Here is a 20,119-nt window from a genome sequence, read left to right as displayed (position 1 = left end):
GAATGAAAGGCCATTAAAAGGGAGTAAAAAGCATCAACATACTAGAGATTCTGAAAATTTTCTAAAAGATAAAATTAACAGTGATAGGCAGAATAGGGCAGAGAGTGCAACCATCTAGCACAGTGCTTCCAAACTACGGTTCACAAATCTTTCCAGGCTACCATTTGCTTTTGTACACACTACAGGCCAAGACTGGTTTTTATACTTTTAAATGGCTGGGAAAAAAAAAAGAACACTATTTTTTGACATGTAAAAATTATACGAAATTCAAATTTCAGTGTTAATAAAGGATTATTAAAACTGTGCTCTGGAGTTCCCATTGTGGCTCAGTAGTTAACGAATCCGACTAGGAACCATGAGGTTGTGGGTTCGATCCCTGGCCTTGCTCAGTGGGTTAAGGATCCGGTGCTGCTGTGAGCTGTGGTGTAGGTCACAGAAGCGGCTCGGATTCTGCATTGCTGTGGCTCTGGCGTAGGCCAGTGGCTACAGCTCCAATTCGACCCCTAGCCTGGGAACTTGCATGTGCCACAGTAGCGGACCAAGAAAATGGCAAAAAGACAAAACAAAACAAACAAAAAACCCAAAGCTGTGCTCATTTGTTAATATACTGTCTACAACTGCATTCTAATGGTGGCGTTGAACATTGTGGCCTGGAAAAACTCAAATATGTACTATCTTGTCTTCAAAAAAGTATGCTGACCCCTGGCCAACTACACACATAGCAGACTGTTTTAGCGAAGATGGAACTCTTCTTCCTGTGGAAAGGGATTGCAGGTTGCAGGCTATAGCAACAGTTACAGAGGATAAAAAAGGCATAAACTGCCTGAGAGAAATCTGGGCTCCAAAGTGTGGTGGCTGAACACCTAGGATAGGCTCCTACTTATGAGGCTATTAGAGAATGGCCTGGCCTGTCTGATTACTCTCCACATATCCATTCTGAGGAGAGCACACCAATAAATAAGTCCTATCTATACTCAAAGCAATCTACAGATTTAATGTAATCCTAGAAAATACTCATGATATTTTTCACAAAACCAAGGGAAAAAAAAATCCTAAAATATATATGGACTCACAAAAGACCCCAAATAGCCAAAGCAATCTTGATAAACAAAAGAATAAAGCAGAAGGTGTCACTCCCTGACTTCAGGCTATACTACAAAGCTACCGTAATCAAAACAGTATGGCACTGACACAAAAACAGACGGCATAGATCAATGGAACAGAAGAGAGCACAGAAATAAACCCAAGCACTTAGAGTCAATTAAACTATGACAAAAGAGGCAAAAATATACAATGAAGGAAAACAATCTCTTCAATAAACGGTGCTGGGGAAACTGGACAGCTTCATGTAACAGAATGAAATTAGAAATTCTCTAAGACCAAATACAAAAGTAAACTCAAAATAGATTAGAGACTTAAATGTAAGACCAGAAACCATAAAACTTTAGAAAAAAATGGGCAGAACGCACTTTGACAGAGACTGTAGCAATATTTTTTAAATCTATCTCCTAAACAGCAAAAATAAATTGGACCTAATTAAACTTAAAAGCTTTTGCACAGCAAAGAAAATCGTTAACAAAACAAGAAGACAACCTACTGAAATGTATGAAGTATTTGCAAATGATATAACTAATAAAGGGTTAATATCCAAAATATATAAATAGTTCATATAACTCAGCATCAAGAAAACCCAAGCAACCCAATTTAAAAATGGACAGAAGATCTGAATAGACATTTTTCAAAAGAAGATATAAAGATGGCTAAAAGACACATGAAAATATGTTCAACATCATTAATCACAATAAAACTGTCAATAAAAAACACAATGAGCTACTATCTCACAACTGTCAGGCTATCATCAAAAAGACCACAATAACAAACTTTGATGAGGAGTCCAAGAAAAGGGAACCCTAGTACACTGTTAGTGGGAAAGCAAATTGGTACAGCCACTATGGAAAACAATATATGGAGATGCCTCAAGGAAACTAGAAATAAAATTACATGACCCAGCAATTCCACTCCTGGGTACACAACCAAAGAAAACAAAAACACACAATTTGAAAAGATACATGCAGCCCAGTGTTCACAGAAACATTATTCATAATAGACAAGATATAAAAGCAACTTAAGTGTCCACTGACAGATGAATGGAAAATGAAGATGTGGTATATACATAAAAAATGGAATATTACTAGCCATAAAAATGAAAATTTGCCATTTGCAACAACATGGATGGATCTAGAGTGTATCTTGCTTAATGAAATAAGTCAGAGAAAGACAAATGCTGTATGTTATGACTTACATGTGAAATCTAAAAAATAATACAAATGAATGACTACAACAAAACATAAAAAGATTCACAGATACAGAGAATAAACAAGTGGTTACCAGGGGGGAGAGAGAATGGGGGATGGCAAAACAGGGGTAGGAGATTAAGAGTTACAAACTACTACGTATAAAGAAATTACAAGGATACATTGTACAACACAGGGAATGCAGCCAATATTTTATAATAACTTTAAAGGGAGTATAATCTATAAAAATAATGAATCAGTGTACTGTACCCCTGAAACTAATACTGTAAATCAACATTCTTCGATAAAAATAATAAGTCCTGGACTTCCCACTGTGGCTCAGCAGGTTAAGAACCCAATGTAGTCTCTGTGAGGATGTAGATTTGCTCCCTGGCCTTGCTCAATGGGTTAAGGATCTGGTGTTGCCAGATGTGGCATAGGTCAAAGATGTGATTTGCATTGGGCATTGCTGTGGCTGCAGTGTAGGACTGCAGTTGGAGCTCCAATTTGAGCCCTGGCTGGGAAACTTCCATATGCCACAGGTGCAGCCATAAAAAAGAAAAAATATATATACAGTCCTACCTAACCACAAGGACCTCCTTATGAGTATTCTTTCCATTTAGGATAAAGATTTGCTAGAGAAACAAAAGAAAAAAAAAAAAACCCACTCCAGTTACCTATGTATATTATTCAACTGGTCATATATCAATACGAATGAACAATCAGGGATGACCAGCATTTAAGGAAATCACAGGAATGAAAAAGAAGGCCCATCATGAGAAACAGAACAGCCACAGTAATCAGAGAAGATGAAATAAAGGGAATCCATGGAGTTTCCGCTGTGGTGCAGTAGGATTGACAGTGTCTCTACAGTGGCAGGGATGCAAGTTTGATCCCTGACCCAGCACAGTAAGTTAAGGATCCAGCATTGCTGCAGCTGTGGCATAAGTCACAACTCTAGATCAGATTCAATACCTGAACCAGGACCTCATATGCCATGGGGTGGCCAAAAAAAAATAAAATAAAATAAACAAATAAAACTGAAATAAAGGGAATCCAGACTGGAAAAGAAGAAGTAAAAACTGTCACTGGTTGCAAATGAGAAGACACTATACACAGAAAATCCTAAAGATGCTACCAGAAAACTATTTTTTTTTTCTGTAAAACTATTAAAGCTCACCAATGAAACTACTAAAACTGTAGGATACAAAATTAATATACAGAAATCTCCTGCATTCTTATACACTAACAATGAAAGATCAGAAAGAAAAATTAATGAAACAATACCACTTACCATCAGACCAAAAAGAATAAAATAAACCTACCTAAAGGTCAAAAGTCCTGTACTCTGGAAATTATAAGATGCTGATGAAAGAAATCAACTACAACACAAACAGAAAGATATACCATGCTCTTGGATTGGAAGAAACAATGTTGTCAAAATGACTATACTGCCGAAGGCAATCTACAGATTCAGTGCAATCCCTATCAAATTACCAATGACATTCTTCATAGAACTAGGACAAAAAAATTTTTAATTTGTATGGAATCACAAAAGAACCCAAATAGCCAAAGCAAGCTTGAGAAAGAAAAAAGGAGCTGGAGGAAACAAGCGCCCTGATTTCGGACTATACCACAAAGCTACAGTCATCAAATCAGTATGGTACCAGCACAAAAACAGAAATATAGATCAGTAAGACTGGAGAGAAAGCCCAGAGATAAACCCATGCACCTATGGTAGCTTAATCTATGAAAAAGGAGGCAAGAATATACAGAGAAGAAAATACAGACCCTTCAATAAGTGGCATTAGGAAAACTGCAGAGCTACATGTAAAACAATGAAATTAGAGCATTCTCTAACACCATACACAAAAATAAACTAAAAATGGATTAAAGATGTAAATATAAGGCCAGTTATTATAAAACTCCTAGAGGAAATGATTGGCAGCATACTCTGACATAAATCATAGCAATTATCTTTTTTGATCCACCTCCTAGAGTAATGAAAATAAAACAAAAATAAACAAATGGGACCTACTTAAACGCTTTTGCACAGCAAAGAAAACCATTAAAAAATAAAAAGACAACACACAGAATGGGAAAAAAATCTTCACAAACAAAGCAACTGACAAGTGACAAATCTCCAAAATATACGAATATCTCATGGAGCTTTATATAAAAAAAAAAAAACCACAAACTACCCAATCAAAAAATGGGTAGAAGATCTTAATAGGCATTTCTCCAAGGAAGACAGACAGATGGCCAAAAAGCACATGAAAAAATGCTCAAATCACAAATCATTAGAGAAATAAAAATCAAAATTACAATGAGTTATCATTTCACACTGGTCAGAATGGCCACCATCAAAAAGTCTGCAAATGAAAAATGTTAGTGAGGGTGTAGAGAAAAAGGGAACCCTCCTACATTGTTGTAAACTGGAGCAACCACTGTGGATAACAGTATGGAGGTTCCTTCGAAAACTAAATATTGAACTATCATATACCCAGCAATTTCACTCCTGTACATATGTCCAGAGCAAAAAGAAGCCATCCTTCTGGAGAACCTGAAGAATCACACACTAACCAATGGAATGGGAAGTCCAGAAAAATCTATCAATTATGTGTACTTTATCAAAAAAAAAAAAAAAGTGGTTCAGTATGGCAGGGAATGAATTATCTTTTCAATAAACAGTGCTAGGTCAACAGGATATTTCTGTAGGAAAAACAAACACACCTTCAGCCCTGCCTCACACCAAAGACGAAAAAATCAATTCCACCAGAATACATATTCAAGTGTCTAAAAGTAAACAGCAGTGCTTTTAGATGAAAATATTGAAATCATCTTCGAACTCTCAGAACAGGCAAACCTAGCCATAAAGTGCTAGCTGTAAGGAGAAAAACTAATCTTTTAGAATACATTCTGACTAAAATCAAGAATATGAAAAATCCTTTAGAATACATTCTGACTAAAAAAATATGTAAAAGTATATTACAAAGAGAATATACTTGTAACACATTTATTTGAAACTGAAATCTTACCCAAAATATAAAAGAAAACCCTACAAATCTAGATTGAAAGATGAACAATGCAATTGTTTAAAAATAGGCAAAGACTTGAATAGATTCTTAAAAGAGGTTATCCAAATGGCCAATAAACATAAGAACGGGTCATTCAACTTCATCAGTTCAAATGCAATTGAAAATTTTATACTACAACCCTCCCAGCATGGCTAAAATGAAAAGAAAGACAACATTAAATGTTGGTAAGGATGAGAAACAACCAAATTCTCAAACATTCCCAATAAGAATATAAAGTGGTACAACCATGTTAGAAAAATGTTGGGCCACAAATAGTAACCTAGCCAAATCCCTTTCAACAGCAGAATAGATAATGAATTGTGAAACATTTACACAATGCTATATAGCAATACTTACATACTATACAGCAATAAATAATCCACAATTATACATGTTAATAACAAACATTTCACAAATATACTGGTGAGCAAAACTCAAGAGTAAATGGTATATGGGTTCATTTATATGAAGTACAAAAATAGGCATAACAAATCTGTGATGCTTTAACTCAGGACTGTGCTTTCCCTTTATGAGTATATTGGCAGGAAGCAAAAAGGGATTTCATGGGGTCCAAAAATTCTTATGCAGGCATGACTCCGGCATTCATGAATTCAATTACACTGCCAGAATATCAACAGGCCTCAAAATAAGCCTCACAATATCTGTTACATGATTTGTTTGCAGAGACACAACAGTAATATGTACCCTAGGTCCCAGAAAAACCATTAAAAGGCAAACCAAAGGGGTACTCACTTCTGTTACAGAGTGCTAGGTGCTTACCATGACTACTGTGTTTTAGAGTGTACCTTAAATAGGTCTCTGCAATCTTTCAATTGTACCTGTACAATTCTCAAAATATCTTTGTGGAAATGTTCCCACTATTGGGCCACTAGGGTGATATACACATTGCTTATGAAACTCTCATGTTGAGATTCTATATAGCTGATTTCACTGTATTTTGGACATGTTTATTTGAAGGGGGAATTAATTTTAGGGTTGCAATAAAATTAAGAGGAAGATAAAATTCCCATATACTCCTGAAAACATAGATATTTAGCTTTCCTCATTACTGACATCACTCACCAGAATGGTACTTTTTTTTAAACCAAGAATGAAGCAACACTGATATATAATCACCCAAAGTCCAGTTTACCTCAGAGTTCATCTTGGGGGCTCTACATTCTATAGGTTTGGACAAAAGCATAATGACATATATCCCATCATTATATCACACAGAATATGTTCACTGCCCTAAAAATCCTGTGTTCTGTCTATACATCTCTCTCTGCAACTACTCATCTTTTTTGTCTCCATAGTTCTGCCTTTTCCAGAATGTCAGGTAGCTGTAATCAGTAGGTAACTTTTTCAAATAGGCCTTTTCCACTTAATTTGTATTTCAGGTTTCCTCATGTTCTGGGGGGTTTATTTATTTATTTATTTTTGCTTTTTAGGGCTGCACCTGAGACATATGGAAGTATCCAGGCTAGGGGTCCAATCAGAGTACAGCTGCTGGCCAACACAACAGCAACACTGGATCCAAGCTACATCTGTGACCTACACCACAGCTCATGGCAATGCCAGATCCCTGACCCACTGAGCAAGGCCAGAGTTTGAACCTGCATCCTCATGGTTACTACTCAGATTCATTTCTGCTATGCCACAATAGGAACTCCCTCCTCAGGTTTTTTAATGGCTTGATAGCCTGTCAGATTTTAGTGCTGAATAATATTCCATTGTCTGGATGTTCCACACTCTATTTATCCATTCACCTACTATGACACATCTTGCTTGCTTCCAAGTTTTGACAATTGAAAATAAAGCTTCTAAAAATATACACATGCAGGTTTTTATGTGGATGTATTTTCAACTCCAAGGGGTGAATGCCAAGGAAGTGCAACTGCTGGATCATATGGTAAGAGTGTTTAGTTTTGTAACAAATTTCCAAACTGTCTCTCAAAATGGCAAAAGCATTTTGCATTCTCATCAGCACCATATGAGATTTCCTGTTGCTCCACATCCTCGCCAGCATTTGGTGTTATTAGTGTGCTGGATTTTGGCCATTCTAATAGACATGCAGTGGTATCTCAACATGGTTTAAATTTGCATTTCCCCTGAATATATACGATGGGAATTATCTTTTCATATGCTTATTTGCCACCTGTATAGCTTCTTCGGCCAAAAATGTGTTAAGGTCTTTAGCCCATATTTAAATCAGTTGTTTATTATTGTTGAGATTTTCAAATATTTTGGGTAACAGTCCTTTATCAGATAGGTATTTTGCAAACATTTTCTCATCTGGTGGTTTGTCTCCTCAGTCTCTTGACATTGTCTTTCACAGAGCAGAAGTTTTTAATTTTAATGAGGTCCAGCCTGTCAGTTATTTATTTCATGGTTTACACCTTTGGTGTAACTAAAAAGTCATTGCTATACCCAAGGTCATTGATGTTTTCTATGTTATCTTCTAGGAGTTTTATAGTTTTGTGTTTTACATTTAAGTATGTGATCCACTTTGAGTAAATTTTTCTGAAGTATGGTTTATACCTATATTTATTTATTTATTTTTGCATTGTATGACTAGCTATTCCAGTACCAATTGTTGAAAAGACTATCTTTGCTCCATTGTATTGCCTTTGTTCATTTGTCTAAGATTAGCTGACGATATTCATGTGAGTCTATTTCTGGGTTCTCTGAGCTCTTCTACCCATCTCTTTGTGTATTCTCTTGCCAATTCCACACTGTCTTGTTTATATATAGTAGCTTTATGGTAAGCCTTGAAGTCATGTAGTATCAATCCTCCAAGTTTTTTCTTCAATATTGTGTTTGTTATTCTGGCCCTTTGGCCTCTCCATATAAACTTTAGAATCAGCTTCCCAATACCCATAAAATAACCTGCTAGGACTTTAATTGGAAGTGCATTGAATCTATAGATCAACTTGGGAAGAACTGACATGTTGATAATATTGAGTCTCTTATCCATGAACATGGAATATCTCTCCATTTATTTAGTTCTTCTTCTAAGTCATTCATCAGTCTTGAAGTTTTCCTCATATAGATCTTATACACTTTTTTATTCATACCTCGTTATTTTATTTTTGGGGATACTCATGTAAATTGTATGGTTTTTAATTTCCAATTCCACTTGTTCATTTTTACTAAATAGTAGCTGATTTCCTTTTGGTAGTAAGATGAAAAGGCTTTTGAGGATGTGTGGGTTGAAGAGAGATTTGAAGTATAAAACAGAAGTTAACTAGCGGCCTTTTGGAGGAAGATAACAAGGTGAGTATAGGAGAATAAATGAATGCTAGAGTGCACAGAGTGAGGGAATGTATAGATGATGTGGCCAGAGACCAAGGTAGAGGAAATCAGGTGCATGCCTTAAAAAGCTTTGTTTTTATACTATATGAACAGATATCTATTTTGAGAGGATCAGGATGGCATTTGCAAGGACAATGTACTACAGGAGAACCAAAGATGAGGGCTAAATGCTCTAGAATGGATTAGGGAGCTACTGTGAAGTAAATTCCATAAGTTTTGGTGATAGACTGGATATGGAAGAATGAAGCTTGAGAGAGGAATTGAGTGTAGTGAGATTCCCCAGCTTAGGCAACTAATTCTACAAATGGTGCTATATTTACAGAGACACAAACCACCAAAGGAATTCAGTGTGGGGCATTATGAGTTTGAGGTCCCACTAAGACTTTCAAAAAGAAGGTAAATATCGGAATTTATGATTCTGGAGGTCAGAGAAGCAATCTGGACAATAACTATGTTAGTCATTGGTATATAAATAGGAACTGAGGTCCTGGGAGTAGATGTATGTAAGATTATGGAACAAAAAAGAAAACATTGTCTTAGAAGCTCCAAGAGTTAATGGCAAAAAGGAAAACAAAGAGTCTTATTTTAGCCACTGAATTTAGCCTCCTCCTTTCAAATACTGACCCCTTTCCTGTGCTCCAGATTCCATGCCTTCTACTTCATTCAGGTTCTTTTCTTTATCAATTGTCTAGAATATTTTCCATTACCTTTCTTTCTCTCTCTCTTCCTCCCCATCTCCCTACCCCCCCACACACACGTGCACACACACGGAAACTCCTCCTTTAAACCTCTGTCATTTCCCTCCACCTCTCCTCACAGAAAAGTCTTCTAAAATGTCAAATGGTCTACTTTTAGGTAATATTCAACTTCACTTCCCATTCAATGCTAAAGACAATTATTTAACTTTTCAGTTTGCTACGCCTTCAAATCTGCCCTTAACAAAAACAAAAATAAATCATTATCAATAAATCAAATAAACACTTTCCAATTCTTATTTTATTTTCTGCTCCTCTGCACAGCTTTTACGTGATTATGTTCCTTGAAGTTTACTCTTTTTTTTTTTATTCTCATTCTAAAGTATACATTTCCTTGGTGAGTTTATACATTCTCTCAAGGTAAATTGCCGCCATACATTAATTTCTAATTTACATGTTTCCTATACAGATTCCTCTCTCACAGGGCCTGCTGTGTATTAGACATCTCCACTTGGACACTCCACAGGTACCTCCAATTAAATACATTCAAAACATAAAAAACTTGATTTCCCATTCCTTAAAACAACCATAAAATCCAACTGTTTCTTCTTTATTCTTTATCTTACACCATCCAGAAAACTGCTTAAGATAGAACCCCGTCGGTCATCTTTTATTCCTCCTGTCAACCTTCCTTGGTGATATCAATTCTACCCTTTACGGCAATCTCAATGCATTCTATTCTCTTTAATCCCAATCTTCTTTTTTTTTTTTTTTTTTTTTGCTTTTCAGGGCCACACCCACAGCATGTGGAAGTTCCCAGGCTAGGGGTCTAATCAGAGCTGTAGCTGCTGGCCTACGCCACAGCAACGTGTGATTCAAGCCTCATCTGTGACCTACAGCACAGCTCATGGCAACACCAGATCCCTGACCCACTCAGCAAGGTGAGAGATCGAACCTGCATCCTCATGGATACTAGTCAGATTCATTTCCGCTGACCACAACAGGAACGTCCCAATCACACTTTTAGCCTATCTGTTCTCTTCCAGGATACTATTTAGCCAAATATAACAATCAAATGTGATTATTATGTTATTACTTTACTTGAAATGTTTCCATGATTTCCTATTTATCATTACCCTTAAGGGGGAAAAAAATCCATCTTGAAGAAGTCAATTGGACTTTCATCTAATTTCTCCAGTCTCCTCTTCTCTTAGCCCTGTGTATAAATTATGAGAATTATTTGCACAGTTGTAAGGAGAGCAGATTTACTGAAGGGGCAGTCTTCCTGTTCTCTGAAATGGCTTCCATTCTCCACAATGCTTTTATCTTCTGTACATCCTTCAAAACTAAGGTTAAGCTTCTTCCTTACGGTAAACTTTACAAGGATTCTCTATCTCAGTCTAAGTTATATATTCTGCATTTATCCTCCCTGGTGCTTACAGTATATTTTATTTTCCTATCTACCCACCTACTGCTCCCAACCTATGAACTCAAGGAGGGTAGAGAGTAAGTATCCTTTCTCCTGTAACCTAAGCACTTAGCACACTTCATGGGATTTAGTTTGTGTTCAATAAATAATGCTTAATAATCATTTAACACCACACTTAAACATATACCCTTTTAACTCTTCCTTTCCACAAATATTTCATTTATTCCAATGTTTTACATTCTACTCTACATACTGGTAAATTCAAGTATTTGGGATTATTTGCTTTGAGAGCAAAGGTTTTATCTTTGTTAAAAAAAAAAATCAAGACAGATCAAATTAATTTATTCTACGATGATGTTATACCAAAGCTATATCCTAAATTCAGGAATGCCTTGTTCATATGTCACGCTTCCTGGATTATAGTTAAAGCTGAAAAACAATTTTTCAGTTCCAGTAACAAGGACTAAAAAAACTAAAGGCTGAAGTAAGCAGAGTAGAAAACAAGGGACTATATAGTAAAGAAATCTACAAAAATTCAATATTTGTAGTTCTTCAATGTTTTTAGAGCAACAAAACTATCCAAGAAGTTTCTATTTGATATTAGATTGCTTTGTCGCCCTTTGTTTAGGTTTTCTTCCTACTTATTTACTACAAGACAAATTAACACATGTTGTTCCAATGTGTTTAAGTGCTATACTGTTTTCGGTGTGTTAATCTTATCTCCCCCAAATGAGAACTTTTTTTAATTCTATAGGCCTAAAATGACAAGGTTAGGTCTAAGTAGAGAGTGAACACTCAACAGCTATTTATTGAATGATTTAGATTACAGATTATGCTGGTGAAATTCTAAATGAAAGCATCTAAACCTTAATCAAGTTTTCCAGTAGATATACTGCTAAATAGTAAGGTGGTGTTTTCGTGGGGTTTTTTTCCTGATCATTTTTCCTTAAAAAAACAAAAACCAATAATTTCCCCAATGAAAAACTCTAGTCATTATTTAGTAATACAATCCCACTTTACCAAATAGAATCAGCGAATAGGTTGTAACAGGTCATTGCTATTTAAAACAATTCAACGGCAAAAATTTTCATGGAGTTTGGATATATTTTAAAGGTATCACTGTCAAAACCAACAATAACTTAGTAGTGCAAGCATAATTTGAGAGTCTTTTTTAGTTTAGACACTTGTCAATCATGAATGCTTTAAAAATCACTCACTCCAACCCCCCACTCTCTGCCTGGCTCAAAACTTTAAGAAAAAAATTTAAATCCACCGACACAGCTCTAAATTACATGATTTTTTCCCCGCATAAAATTCCTATTCTAATAAGCTCTCGACTCAGAGTTCACAAATCACTTGAAAAAGAAAGCACATACACATCTAATTCTTATCAGTTTTTCGGGAAAGAAACGTAAAGTATTCTCTGTTATTTGCAGCTGCCTTAACAGCAAACGACAATTAAATGTGTGAACAAGGTTGTCAGAGTAACACTTATCATTCACACCACTTATGGGAAGGCGCTCCAAGACTTCCAGAAGCACTAATTAAAATTAAGATACTCACGGGTATTTGTCAGAGAGGTACATTTTGTCATTTGCTGTTTAAGACAGAGGAAAAGCAAACTGCCCCTAAGCTCAAGAGTTTTTCACTTTAAATCCAACCCACCTACCAAGGGGCTCAACAAGCATCTTACTGAGGTAAAAGTTCCAAATTCTTCATTAATACTCAATCATTCAGAAAAAAAGACCTGATGGCGGAGGCGGACGGAATTTTCTCTCATAAATCAGAAGAGAAGGGGGCAGGGGCAGGTTATCTTTCCTCTTTACTACCGAGGGGAGAAAAGTGCAAGGTCCTACTGGTAGTTGCTTGATATATTGCTCCCCCACCTTTTCTTTAACTCAGGTGAATGAAGGCACTCAAACCGAGAAGAATGTTGAACAATATTACCCACCTCTAGCCCCAAAGTACCCGGGAAGACTCTCACCCAGGACTCAGGCGTCCCTTTTTCACCTGGGCCTCGCAGAAGTCCACCGTCCTGACGTAAGCTCACTTTTCAGCAAAACGCCTCGCGATTAGTTGACTCAGGAGGGAACTCTCCGTTCTATTGGCTCGGAGAGCCGCGGTGGCGGCAAGGAGGCGGGAGTTTGAGGCTGGCTCTGACAGGCCCGCTGCTTAAGCTCCCAGAGTTCCTATTGGGTCAACGCGGGAAGTTCCAAGATGGCGGCAGTGGCGACCTGCGGCACCTGCACCGGGAGTCCCGGGTCCACAGTGGCGGCGGCCAGCAAGAACAACGTCACCAGTTTCCAGCGGAGGGGTCCTAGAGCCAGCGGTTCCGACAGTGGCTACTCTCGACTGGTGTCCATCGCGGGGACACGACCGTCTGTGCGGAATGGACAGCTGCTGGTGTCAACTGGGCTCCCAGCCCTGGACCAGCTCCTAGGTCGGTTCAGAACGGAGATCTGGGCTCAACAGAGGGGAAACTTAGGGAGGGGACCTGCCGGGGGAACCACCCTGACCCCACATCTCTGAACCCTCCGCTTTCTGACTTGGAGAGGATAGCCTGGTCTGATGGAGATGGAGGGGAGGATGGGTTGCGTGACTACTTGTAAATGCTGTTAACTAAATCTGTTTTGATGCTCCCACTTTCTACTCTGGTTCCTGCCCACCAGTCTTCTAGATTACGACAGGATCCCTACGTGCTTTTACCCTGACATGTTTCCTAATCAAGAGAAATCATTAATGTTTGGAGACGGTTTGGCATTCTTCCCAGGATCTCATCTTGAAGGCACCCTTCTGCCAACCCCACTAGCTCAGGGTGTGGACTAACTTAGAAAAGTTTATATCCATATGAGAGATGGGTTTCATTAGAAAATGCTGAAAAAAGTAACTTCCCTTCTTTCACCGCCAGGCTGCTTATCTCCTGAATCTCAATCTTAAATCATGCAGGCTTTAAGAGAATGTATGTTAAAGACTTATGTGGATCCAAAGTAGTTAAAACCTGACTTTGATCTTAACAGTCATACCCATATCTGCATTAAATGTGTGTACATATGTTTTTGTTTATTTTTTTCTATATATTTTGCTTCCTAGAGTTGCATCTCAAACAATATGTTTAAAATTGATTGGCATTTTAACAAGTAAAAGAAATCCAGTTTTAAGGCTTTCCTATGCAGGAATTTTTCATGAGAAGTCTGCTAAAGAATGTGCTTGGTTCATAACTGTTGTGTTGAAAGGAGTGATCAGATTGGATTGGTAGGACAAAGCTGCTGTGTTAATAAAGCTTGTAAATTAGTTAATTCCTATCAATGCTACTTAAAATTGGTCTATGTTTATATTTCATACATTTTTATAGGGTGAAGTGTGTGAGTTAAGCCTTTTATACATTTTCATAAAATATTACAAATGCCATCGCCTATTGTATTTGATTTGACATTTTTTCTCTGTAACTTTTTTCCCCAAGGTAGACTTTTCAGATAGGTTTAGTGCATAGATAGAAAGTGACAAAGCAAGCAACCAGTGAGAAGTGGTATGTCTTCTTACCTCTGTTTTTCATCACCTTACCTGGACCCTGGTTATTTCTATATAAATTTTAGTATTTTTCCTTAACTGTTTCAAGTTTATTGCCTTCCTAAATTGCATGGCACTGTAAAAAGAAAGGATTCAAAATATCTAACAACCAAATATTTATCTCACATTTTTTCCCTTATCAGCCTTATTTGGTATTGTCCTGTATTTCAACTTAATTTTTTTTATTTAATTAATTTATTTATTTTTTGTAAATCAATGGAGCTATCATAACTTCATTCACTTGATCCCAAAATTCTCCAAACAAAAAGATCACATTATGCCTTTAATTCCTTGCTAGAATAACAAAATGTGCCTACCACTATTTCTTGCATGTAGTAGATTCTCCTAATTTCTTGGTTGAAAGAAAACTAATGTGTAGAAAAAAAACTTGGACAAGAGATTATGAAACATGTAGGATGGATTTATGTGTTTGAGCTCTAAAAACAGAGTCAGATTAAGTGACATAAACAGAATCACAAAAATAGTGACAGTCTGGGCTAATCTTTAGGGTCCTTATTAAGTGCTCTGCGTTATACTGCAACTGTTTCAAATTTTTGGGAATTCTTTTCAGGTGTTTTTTAACCATTTATTGGCTCTATGATTAAAGCAAATATCTTTTAAAGCACCCACCAGCAAGGTGAGCCAAAGCACCTTCTTCATGTGTTTCCACAGTGATATAAACTTAAACCATAATTTAAAATTTTTCTAGATTTGCTTAGGGATGGGAACTGTAGTAATTTAACTATAACAAGCTAACCCTAAAAATTAGTGTTCATTAAGATGATTGAAATGTGTCAGTTTTGAGATATTTTGAAATATATTTTGCATGTATACAGTTAATTCTAAGAATGCACAGATGTTGAAGACATTGTTATAATAGGAATTACGACATTTGGAATAATGTTGAAGTATTTTAGTTGTTAACTTCTTAATGACATTTTTGTATTTTGATTTTCTAATTTGTATGGCCCTTTGGAGCTAACCCTATACATTTGTTTTTCATTAAAACATATTTGAAAGTGAAACATTTGGCTGCTAGTGTGTATACACAAAAGTATAAGTGATTCAGATTAATTTGTTTTCTAAATGTTATTTAAGATTGTGACAAGCCTAATATAACCATATCAGAACAAAATGTAATGATAGTAGGATGTTATATCAGAGTGATGAAACTATACTGTGATGTTGTGGTTGTTGCCTAAATATATTCTGTAGTTACTGTGTAACAGGTAAATATTGTATTGTCACTGCCATACACTGCAGTGATATTTTATTAGTGCCATTGTGACATCATTGCAGTTTTAAGCACAAGTGCAAAATATATTTGAAAAGGTATAATACCGGCTAATGAAATGTTAGTTATTTGATGATATGCTAATATTTCCATTGCTTACTCCAAAGTGTTTTATACATTTGAGAATTTCCTATTACTGAATTTTACATAATCTAATTGTATTAAATACTCGTGTTCTGACAGCTAATTTGTTAGATATCAAGATAGATTTCCCCAATTAGCTAATTTTTAAGTTCTGAGGTTTCCTAACCTAGTTTCTCAACCCTGCCTTTCTAAGACATTTATCTTGTTATTTGAAAACACTATATGTAAATATTCCATTTTTCTTCTTCAAAATTGAGATTATAGTTGGTAAAAGATTCTAGCCAGAACTTTCTTTTTTCCTAGGATAAGAAAGGACCATTTTAGGACCTTATTGTCTAACCTGGAGGAATTATCCTCCAGTCTCATCCTTCAAAAAGATACTTGAAGGAAGGGTGACTTCTCAGGTTTAAATGGCTTAAATTCTGTCCTCTTCAGAACTATTTAAATTTGGACAGTCAAGTGAATGGAAGATAGGGATTTAAGGTAAATAATAGTCCAGGAAGACAACTCTGAAGAAGCTTAATGATACTGCCGATTTCAACACAGCTGTCAAATAGTGAATACTGGTGGGCATATTTCCTTTGCTCCACTGTATCTTAATCTGGTGGCTGGGATGAAATACACTCAGCTTGGGCTATTTAACATAACCTTGGTTATGATTTTTAATGATAACTGTGCATTTGAGGTAAATGTACCTTATTCATTTGTATTGCTTTATAAAATTGTTTCATGTGATTTAATCTATAGAACCATTTTCACTGTTGATGGCTTTTCTTTCTTTCTTTCTATTTTATGGCCACACCCACGGCATAAGGAAGTTCTTGGGCCAGGGATTGAATCTGAGCTGCAGCTGCCACTTAGACCACAGACATGGCAACACTGGATCCTTAACCCATTGTGCTGAGTCAGGAATGGAACCCATGCCTCTGCAGTGTACCAAGCTGCTGCAGTCAGATTCTTAACCCACTCCACCACAGCAGGAGCTCCTGTTGATGGCTTTTCTATTTTGATTCCTGTATTTGCCCAGCCAGTAGCTGTAATAATTAAGAGTTGTTGGGATGTTTCATACCTCCTAGAGAGAGAAGTAAAAGTAGACCTGTTAATGATGTAAGCACCATTTAATTTGAGGTGTTATGTAGTTAAGGATATTGTTATGAACCAAGGAAAGGATATGATCTTTTACATTGCATTTTTCCTTAAAAAAATGCCTTTCATTATTTTAAGCAAAACTATGCATTTATAGTGAGCCCTGGAAAGGACTGGTGTAAATCACTTATCTTTCCTGACTTTTTATTTTTTTCCCTTTTACTTTCTCTGACTTTGAAAAAGGAGATGCCCTTATGGTAAAAATAAGATGTCACATGTGGGCCTCCATATTCTAATATATTAATTTGACCTTGTTTATCCTAAATTTATAGCTTAATTAGAGATTTGTTATGGGAAGTGTGTGGGGATTGAATTCTCTCCCTCTAAATTAATATGGATATCACTTTCTAACTATTTTCACATGAATTTTTTTAAAGAATCTTTTCTTCATATTTAAAAAATCATAAAATAGAAGGATGTTGGCAAAATCACAAGATCTTAATTAAATTTTGAACAATGTATTTTAAACTCTTAGAGTTCTTTGTAGTTTTAAGACAAAATGCTGTCATTTTTAAAATGTAAAATCTTGAAATTAATACTTTAAAATATCAAAATTGCATAGTATTTCAAGCTTTCAAACTCACATAATCTTACATGTTGATAAAATGTTCTATGTGTATTTTTAGTAAGCTGGAGATAAATATACCTCTTAAAGAGTCTAGAATTAAAATCAAAAGTTTCTTTGTTTAATGACTTAGATTATTGGTAATTTCTCTAGGATATGATTAAAGGATAGAAGAGGTAGTAAACAAGGTCATTTTACTCCTTTGTATGTTTCATTTTAGAAATAAGATGAGCACTTGCCCCAATCTTACCTGTCTTATTTCAGCGAACTATTGGGAAAAGATATTTTCTATTTTAAATGGGAACTTTTAGTATGAAATCTGTGTTGCTTTTGAAGTTACTAATGGATTACCGAATTCAAAGATAACATTGAAAGCTAGCCTTTGTTGCATATACCATATCAAGATATCTTATGGTTTGTCATTTTAGCTTTTCAATTTTTGGTAGAGCACATGACTACAAACTTACTCAGATTTGCTGCAGTTTAAAATATAACTAGAACCTCGGTATATCCAGTGAAGTATATCAAAATGCCTTATACAGAGGTATTTTGGGGAAATGGGTTCTTGTCACACACCAAAGTAAAGTTTGGAAGGATAGATGCACTTTGCTTTATATACATTTGTGTATATGCACACATCAAATCATTTTAACTCATATACATAGAATTAAATAAAAGTTTGATTTGCAAATAGTTAATAAGTTGGCTGCTCCTTTTTTCCCCATGACCAGCCTTCAAGATAACCAGCCTTTACAAAAAGCAATTCAAATTTGAGTCTGGGGAATTTACATAATAGAGCCCATAAGAAAAGAAAGTTGCCTTTTTGTAAGAAGTCCTGATAGGATATTAATTTGGCTGATAAAGGTTATTAAATGTCCTCATTTTATCTTATTTAAGCAATGTCCAAATTTTCTGGAAGAGAGATTTTAAAAATTTGGTGTTTCCTGAATTATAAGGAACAGTGGATTGTTTGGCTCCTTCTTACAGAAAACTACCTTCTTAGTGTAGTCTAATTTACTATTATGGTGATCACCATTTAATCAAATAATGATATATTTTTAGTAATTTGTTCTAATTAGAAAATAGTTGCCAGAATGGTAAGGGTAGCTCTTACTGGATGCTTCTTTGGGCAAGACACCTGAGCTAGGTATCACTTCATTTAACTGTGAAATTATTCCTTGATCTATTCTCCTCATTTCACTCTGAATAGCATTCACAAAAATAAGTTTACTTCTCTAACCATTCCATTGGAGACTTTGTATAAGTCTTCTAATTTGAGGAAGCATAAATATAATCTCAAAGTTATAGATAAGACATCTAAATCTTTCCTATAAAAAACTAAGTTATGCAAAGAAAGGCACCTAACTTTATAGTACTTGGTTTTTATTATTTCATCTCAAATGCTCAAAATGAGGATTAGGTAGTTTTGATGCTTATTTTTGCATATAAGGGAAAGTAGTGAAGAAAACAGTTGGAAATTGTAGTTTAAAATGATTAAAAAAATACTAGTCTATACGTAGCGGCAAACTGTAAAGTATTTAGCCTAATCTTGTCCCAGAGAAAACCTTTTTTGCTCTCATCTTTTATGGTTGTTATCATCATATATATTTCAGTTAATCTTTTAGTTTGACCAAAATTTGAAGTTATTCTGTGTTGTTCTGTGTGGCTTTAAATGCTAAAATAAAGGAACTTATCTCAATATGAAATTAAAGTACATATTTCTATAACAAATCTACTTAAAAATATGTAAGTGTATTGGTTTCTTTTTGAAAAAAATGTTTTCTGACAGTTTGGAATATTCTGTATATAGTCCTAAACTCCCATATGTTGCATTGTAATCCCATGTGCATGCATATTACCACATTTCAAATTCTTTGAACAAAGCAGTTATTTATGCTTATTTGCAAGGCAAAAAATAAACACTGAATGAAATGAAAATAATTCAGAGGAATTTTTCATGCCAAGTTTTCCTATTTAACATTTGTCACTACAGAACATTTTGGGGGGAAAATTTGTTTATAGGTGTTCTATTATGTTTCACAGTTTTGTACAAAAATAACAACCCCTCCCCCAAGTAAAATTGTCTCCAAATGTCCAACAATTTTGAGTAATCTCTTTTGAAATTAAATATGCTTTATATTTCATTTTTTGTGTATAATTTTAAATTTTTTAGGTGAATTTGTTAGTGTTTACAACATTAATTACACATAGTAATATTTTTACAACTAGTTTTATAATATAAAATATCAGTAGCCAAATGGTTGAATATCTTGCCTTTATGCTGTTGTAGTTTCCTAAAACTTAATTTCAAATCAATTTTTAATAAAACACTATTTAAGTTATATGTTCATGATAATTTAATTCAGATACATAGAAGAAATTTTTCAAGTACAATTGAAAATGTTTTGTGATTGTGCCTTTTCTGTTTGAAGTGACAAACATACTGTCCATTTTAAATTCTAAATATGTTTGGCGCATATCCAGACATTGTGTATATTATTAATAATGGAGAAATAATTAGATTTAATTCTCAGGGTTTTTTTTCTCCAAGGCTTATTAAATTTGAGGATAAATATTAAAGTGGAATTTCTATTATAATAACCTTTTCTATGTTGTGCTTCTATAGTAGTTAAGCTACTGTGCACATTTAGCT

General features: G+C 35.3%; 2 protein-coding genes across 10 annotated transcripts in view; one reads left to right on the top strand and one right to left on the bottom strand.

Moving 5' to 3' along the window:
• Positions 1 to 12,905, bottom strand: part of IMMP1L (inner mitochondrial membrane peptidase subunit 1) — a 75,735-nt gene extending 62,830 nt beyond the window's left edge. For 2 of the 8 annotated variants that reach the window (XM_005661047.3, XM_005661048.3), the window contains exon 1: positions 12,762 to 12,876. The gene's annotated coding sequence lies outside the window, so the exon portion shown is untranslated. 8 annotated transcript variants of the gene reach the window in all.
• The window catches only part of ELP4 (elongator acetyltransferase complex subunit 4), a 223,637-nt gene continuing 216,502 nt past the window's right edge, over positions 12,985 to 20,119 (top strand). For both annotated transcript variants that reach the window (XM_003122892.6, XM_021085295.1), the window contains exon 1: positions 12,985 to 13,250. In XM_003122892.6, the coding sequence (XP_003122940.3) occupies positions 13,028 to 13,250 (223 nt within the window). In that variant the 5' untranslated portion in view covers positions 12,985 to 13,027. The remainder of the gene's footprint in view (positions 13,251 to 20,119) is intronic.

The sequence above is a fragment of the Sus scrofa genome, chromosome 2 (assembly GCF_000003025.6).
Source record: "Sus scrofa isolate TJ Tabasco breed Duroc chromosome 2, Sscrofa11.1, whole genome shotgun sequence".
In the NCBI taxonomy this organism is placed as follows: domain Eukaryota; kingdom Metazoa; phylum Chordata; class Mammalia; order Artiodactyla; family Suidae; genus Sus; species Sus scrofa.
Note: the sequence above shows the minus strand (reverse complement) of the source record. Positions and strands in the feature narration are given on the sequence as shown.